General features: G+C 41.6%; 1 protein-coding gene across 1 annotated transcript in view; it reads right to left on the bottom strand.

The window, feature by feature from the left end:
• Window positions 1-6929, bottom strand: part of LOC104496739 (talin-2-like) — a gene marked incomplete at its 5' end in the record, with an annotated part of 41734 nt that overhangs the window by 16703 nt on the left and 18102 nt on the right. The window contains 2 exons of the mRNA XM_010139904.1: window positions 2079-2184; window positions 5942-6049. Coding sequence (XP_010138206.1) covers window positions 2079-2184; window positions 5942-6049 — 214 coding nt within the window. The remainder of the gene's footprint in view (window positions 1-2078; window positions 2185-5941; window positions 6050-6929) is intronic.

The raw sequence follows: 6929 nt of genomic DNA on the forward strand, positions 1-6929 counted from the left end.
TTATTCTGTTATGAAAGTAACTGAATGAAGAACTGCGAAAGCAAAGCAGCTTCAAAAAGGGATACTGACCCTACTGGGAACAAAATTAGCTGTCATTCAGCTTTCGTTTACCAGATCTCTTCCTGCGATGGTTTCTAACTCGACTGGGTTGTAAGGTACACTAGAAGTCTGACAGAATTCACACTGTCCAGTCTCGGTTTTGGCAGCGGTTAGAGATGAGGCTAATATTGAGTGGGGAAACCATGCTCTGGGCAATGTGTTTCTAGCAGCAACGTAGAGAAGGCCAAAGCAGTTTCTGTAGCATATTCAATTGTCAACTTTTTTTTTTTTAATTTAGTTTTTGGCATTTCTTTTGGCTCAAAGAAATTTTATAGGTCCACAGAATGAATACTTGACAGGAGATAATCTCAGATTTTTGGAAGCTCTCTGGGCATTGTTATTTTCAATTCATAACATTATTCTCTGGATGACAAGATTCAGAAAGCGTCCATGATCTGGGTTGAGGGAAGCAATGAAACAGCCAAATGGAAATTCAGATGAAGGGAGAAAAGGAAACCAGAAATAAAACTTCTGATTTTGTAACTACTGCGGGCAAGGGGGAGGAAGTGGTGTCACAGATGGAAACAGAAAAGGACGGGAAGCTGCATACACCAGGCAAAGTAAGATTAAACCAGAATGAAAACAACAAAGGAAAAAAAAAACCTCTTAGGGCTTTTTTAAACTTATTGAAACTAGATCAGAATGTCTGGGTCAACCTAATAATAAAATATCAAGTGAAATATTAATCGTTATTAAGGAAGAGTGAGTGGGGAGAAGGATCCTGGCACTTTGCATCAGGAATAGCATAACCCACGTCTGCTTCATCAAACATCAAAGGAAATAACCTTGAATGCTTATGGATGAACACCGCAGCGGGAAGTAGCTGAGGAAAACCTGCAGTGTACATTACACGGAATATCAGAAAAATTAGTTTAGTGTTCTCTGGCCTAGCTTAGGAAAGAATGATTAAACAAATACGAATTTACCAGAAGCCTTTGTTGAGTGGGAGACAGAATTTAAAAAAAAAGGTGATTACAATGCTTTATTCAAAATCCTTTAAGGCAGCATTCTATTACCTATGAGATTTGAATGTTGGTATGCCTTCTGATGGCTGTGAAAATTTCTGTAGACTAAAGTTCCCAGTAAATCCGGCAGTAGATGTGCTTCAGCAGTAGTGATCTAATATTTAATAACACCACCCTTAATATGTATTCATCTCATTTAAGACGGAGAATGTTAGAACTGCCATCCTGAAGAGTTCGCATGCATCACTGGATAAAAGATTTACCAAGGAAGTTGCTATCTGAGGAAAATATCACTCCTCTACTGTAAGAACAGTGAACTTCTGCTAAGCAATGGAATTCATTGTTTGAGTGCTGAATCATATTTGTCCACAAGTTTTCAATTCTAAGAGTTCAGGAAATCATCCAGACCACAGCTTTTGAAGTCTCATTGTTTCATGAACATACTTTGTCAGGGCAGGACCCAGACAGAGGGCGGTAAGCACTACAGACCCAAAACCGACATCATTGCTAGAGGCTGAGTATTAATTCAGTGAGGTGATGGTATCCCCTTCCACTTAAAGCTGGAAAGCAACTACCGCTGCACTGCAAAGGCCTTATTTTGACTGAACAAACATGAGTGCAAGGAACGGAACCAGCCATCCAATTACAACTCAGCCACCGGTTCAAGAGCAGTGGTATTGTATTTTTTTGCTACTATTGCTCTTGAGTGCTCTGCTTGGTGGTTCCACCTTCAAAAGCCACACGAGTTACAGATGACTTATGACTGATCACGTGAAGTGGGAGAGGGTCAAATAGGCATGTTTACCTGTTACACTGCGAATGAGGGAATACCAGCGGAGAAATTAAAAGAATGGAAGTAGATGGTACCACGGCACCTTGACTGTACTAAAAAGGGCTTTCTTAGTTTTGGGGGTTTTATGCTAGTTTTGGTTTCATTTTAAACTACAAAAATGATAGATGATAATCTCTGGAGTAAAAGGCACACTGCACTGGTAGCCAGGCTGCCCAACTCACCTTTCATCGCTTCCGCTGACTGGATGAGCTCTGTAACAGCACCAGCCACCCGCTTGGAGAGAGAGGCCAACTGATGCTTTAGTTCTGGAGTTGGTTTTTGAAGGATCTAGAGAAAAAGACAAAGTGTAATAATGCATATTAGTAAGGATTCCAGAGGATGCCAGAACAGTCCCAAAGCACACTAGTGAAAGATTTATTTTATACAGCAATCGGCTGAGAGAAAACCCGAGTCCAATGAGAGAAATACGAATGTCAATGAATCACTAGAAGCAAAGCCTTACCCTGCAATGTCTGGTGCACACTAGGAGAGCGGCACCGCCTTGCACTTCTGCAGGAACTGGCAATATTGCCTGGAAGTTCCTAGTACTAAAACTAGGACAGAATTCTCCAAAGCAGAGGTGCGTATGTAAGTATGCGGGAGGAATATGTAGCTTCAGCATGTCATTCTCAGATGTTACAGTCATTAAACTCAGGCATCACGTTTAGTCTTCCTAAACTGTTGGAAAGGAGCTGATTTTCTATTATTAAAACTAGCTGGTCACTATTTTTAAGAAAGAGAATTAGAGTTCTGCAAGCTAGTGCTAGTTGCCTGGTCTGGAAAAAATCAGCAATGGTGAACACAGTGGAAATGCCAACCCTGAGCAAGACAGAAGGGAAAGACAGACATCTCTGAACCTAATTTGCACCAAGTATTAAACCGTGTTTCTTCAAACTGGAAAACAGTCAGACATTCAGACAGCGAAGCTGAATTCTTCCCTGGAACAGGAACAAGATCTGCATTTTTAATACCATGTTGTAAGGAAAAAAAAGATTAAATTCTGGAAATTCACGTATACTCAAAACTACTTCTGAGAGGTGTGACAGACATATGGAGAGATTTAAGAGCAAAACAAGAGGTTGAGTCTTGAAAGTCACGTGCAGTTGCACATTTTCTTAATGCTTTCAAAAACTCAACTGCAAAGCAGCTCTGAAAACTAGGTGCACATTGAAATTACATTTCACTGTCTTGTAAGGATTTTGCAGCCAAATGCCTAACCCCTTACTTTGACAGAATAAACTAAACTGAATTGTTTTCTTAGCTTTGCCTGCCTGGAGAGAACTCTGCCATGCAAAGAATTCTGTCTCCCTGGAACTGCCATGTCCCTGTACGGGTGGGCTGGTCTCCTGTTCCCTAAGGGTGACCTTTAGTCAATTAGTTGCCACAGTAAACAGAAGTACGATAGCTCAATAGCTGAACAATCTGCAGTACTAACAAAATATATCAACAGTTATAACCAAGGTTTATACGCTGCCATACACTGTATGGCAGAAATTGAGCACTGAGCATCTCAAGCAAACAAGCAAAAATGTCCAAAAATACACTGATGCAGCCAGGACTATACCAAAGAATGGTATTTTCTGCTCCAGCAACTGTGACACTAGTGCTACCTATGATAGCGGAGACAGTGTCGGACTTGAACAAACGGATGCAGGTTTAAAACCAGGAGGTTTACAAACGGCATTGTTTTAAAGCCGTTTCAGAACTCGCAGCCAATTCTCATCCCCTGCTGAGTCAGGTACAGGCATGGCATGAGTAAGTGAACAACAGCAAAAGTTTCAGACATCCCCTCAACTCAGCATACATCAATACTGAGCGAGATGGAGCATATGAATATGTAGGAGGACAGGTCAGTCTTTAACCTTGCTAAGAACACAACTTACAAGTTGGTTTACGTGAATTTGTGCAAGCCCAACATCTTCAGCAAGTGTGTTCCCACACCCTATCCCTAGCTGGGTGACTAGAGGAATATTCCTCTGAGCAATCATGTCAGTTTTGTGCCACTTGCCCAATGCAATCTCTGCACAAGTCAATACACTGGCTTCAGAAATCTTACATATTGCATTGGACAACTCTTGCACCTATAAAGTATAAGAGAATCATCTTCAAAGAAATATGGTTGCTGAATAGTACTCCTTGACCCCTGTGTTGAGACACCCAGACAATCATTCCCTGCCTGACTACCAAAGGCACGACTGAACTTACTAACAGTTGTACCACGAGGTGCCATGTGGACTAATCGGAGATTTCTAATCTGAAGGAGGTCTGCATTTCTAGAGGTGATAGACTAAACAAGATTTTAGGCCTAGGGGTTCTAAAGTACCAGAGTAACAGGGATCAGGAAGCAATAGGATTGTCTGACACTGAAACCATCTTCGTATTTTGTTTTTTTCCACCCGAGCAAACCAAATCTGAGCTAGGATGCGAAGTTACCAAGACCACGTATGGCAGGAGAACAGCTCAGGTAACCAAAGAACAAGCAAACAAATCACTTTGATCACATCTTGACTGCCTCTGCCACAAACCCCAAGAACCCCAGGGAAAGTGGGCAAACTCCCTAGAGCAAAAAGTTTGTCATTTACTTGGTTCAGTGGTCCTCCAAAAGCAATCTTTTTCCATTTGTTCTGCAGATCCTGTTTACATTTACGGAGCACAGCGCGGATGTATTATGTGTGTACATGACTAGTTCTAGACTTCAGCAGAGTCAAGATGAAGTTATCATTCCATACTTTTTTTTTTTTTTTTTTTTTTTTTTTTTTTTTTTTTTTTTTTTTTTTTTTTTTTCCTCATGCAGCATTATGCTTTTCAATTGTGGTTGTAATCTGGGTCAGAGACCATTTTCTAAGGCAGCAAATATTGGAGGGTGGGAAATTTTCTCATGGCTTTAAGGCATGGGTAAGGAGGATAAGCAGAGAGGGGAAAAATAAAATGAGCAAAAGTTGACTCAAGTCTTTTCATCTGTTTGGCATATAGTTTGAAACAAGTACTGTGACTGAGTTTGGGAGATCAAATCTGAAAATTTCCCCAAAGTCCTTCTAAACTAAAAGTGATTCACACATCTAATGCTGAATGACTCCTATGCAGCTCTAAGAGTTACATAAACAAGTTCCATCTTTCTTCAGCTATTTTCCCTGGTAGTGGAAGGCATCGCTGTGACTTCACTCCTGCGTTATGTATATTGCAATGGTTGACATAAATGTTTAGACATGCTGTATTCTCAGCAGTAAAGCTGACTTGGATTGGCTAATCTGCAGTTAGTGGCTGCAAACTGCAGTTTTGAAGACTTTAATACATCACCTTAAAGGCACCTAAAAGAAATCTTTGAGTGTCTACGACGCTGATTGCTGACGTAAGTCACCTCCAGAAACATCAGTATCTCACAAATGTTAGTTCAAACATACGTTACTGCTTCCTACAAATGGAATAGCAACAGAGTAACAATTATTATGTGATAATTTTGTATGGTCAAGAAAAGCCAACTGACAGCAGGGTTTGTGAGTTTCCGTTTGAGCAGAGCAGTTTTATGGAGAGCTTTGGGGGTGTCATGTCTGGCATAAGTTGGAGAGCTCTTTGTGAGGCAGTGCTGGCTTGGGGTTTTAGGATGGCATTGAATAGATGCCTCATCCTCCTGGAACTGGGACTGCAAAAGGCACGTAAACGTGCTTTCATAAAGATTACATAACCTCCTTGGCCTGGACGGCAGGAGTGAGCCTAATATGTCTAATGCTCATAGTGGGCTTAAAAGATTGCTGAAGCGTCTTATTTTAATTTCTTTGTCAGGGACCATTTTTAGGTCAGGCCCCATTCTGCCTCCAGATCGGATCCAGAATTCAATCCCACTCAAGCTCTTCCAGTCTTCCTTCTGTCTCGCAGTTTGAGCTGAAGTACTGAGATTACTTTAGCTTGCTTTTCCTGCATAACAAAACTGTTCACCGTCTTCTGACAAACCGATAAAAATGTGTCACTAGCAGCCACTATAGAAAGAGGTCAGAGAGATTATTCTCCTTGGAAGGGATCCAGTATGTGCATGCAGATGACTCCTTACCAGGAGAACATGTTCTAGAAGTTCCAAGTATCCCAGGGTACATTCTGTTCCAAAGCGCAGGGCTCGCTCTCGAACTTCTTCACTCACATCTGGATGATATGATGCTTGCTGAGGAGGCAAAACAACATTAGTCCCCCAAAACTGCTCCCACAAGAGGAAGTCAGCACAGAGAAGACAGAGAAAAGGGAAGAGATTTTTCATTAACAAGCAAATGATATCCAAGCTTGAGGGCCAGCCATTTCTGCTGCAAAGGTGTAAGCAAACTGCAGCTGCAAAGCAGCAGAGCTCCAGTTCTGAGAATTGCACTGGGAACTCTTAGGAGCACATTCTCCTGTCTGGCTGCGCACCTGCAGTCTTTCTTGGTGCCCTTCCTTAGGTAGTCAGCAGTAGTACTACTTTCTGCCAGTTGCGAATAAATTGAGAAACCCTTGAAGAACCATCTGAAAATACAGGATGATTTACAATTCCTTCTAGTGAAAACATATCACTTGGAAAACAACTCGGGGCTGGAAGGTTGTGTATAAACTGTTCTACAGTGCACATGTTACACTATTGCACAGCTTTTTTACTAATACCAACAACAATAAAAGTTGGAAGTGTAGTTTTGCCACCCACAAATGGCTGTTTACATCTTACAGGTTAGAGATAGGCTAAACCAATTTTTTTTTTTTAATTGTAAGCCTGTACAACCTACCATCAAGGAATGAAAGCAGAAATGGCCATCTGATTTAGAGACCAAAGCACTGGGCTGGCCCAGAAGACTTTGGCCTAATCAGAAGTCAACCACCAGCCCAGCGTGGGGGTCAAATGTGGGTCTCTCACTTTTCCTCCTCCATTTCACAAGCTAAAGATAGTAGTTTGTTCCATAGAAAAAGCTTTGGAATCAGCAGATGAAAAGTGCTATGGAAGTGCCAGGATTACTCTACATGAGAGACACAAAAAACCAACCAAACCACCACCCCCCTCACCAACCCCCTCCTCCCCCCCC

The sequence above is a fragment of the Buceros rhinoceros genome, unplaced genomic scaffold, assembly GCF_000710305.1.
Source record: "Buceros rhinoceros silvestris isolate BGI_N320 unplaced genomic scaffold, ASM71030v1 scaffold30510, whole genome shotgun sequence".
Lineage (NCBI taxonomy): Eukaryota > Metazoa > Chordata > Aves > Bucerotiformes > Bucerotidae > Buceros > Buceros rhinoceros.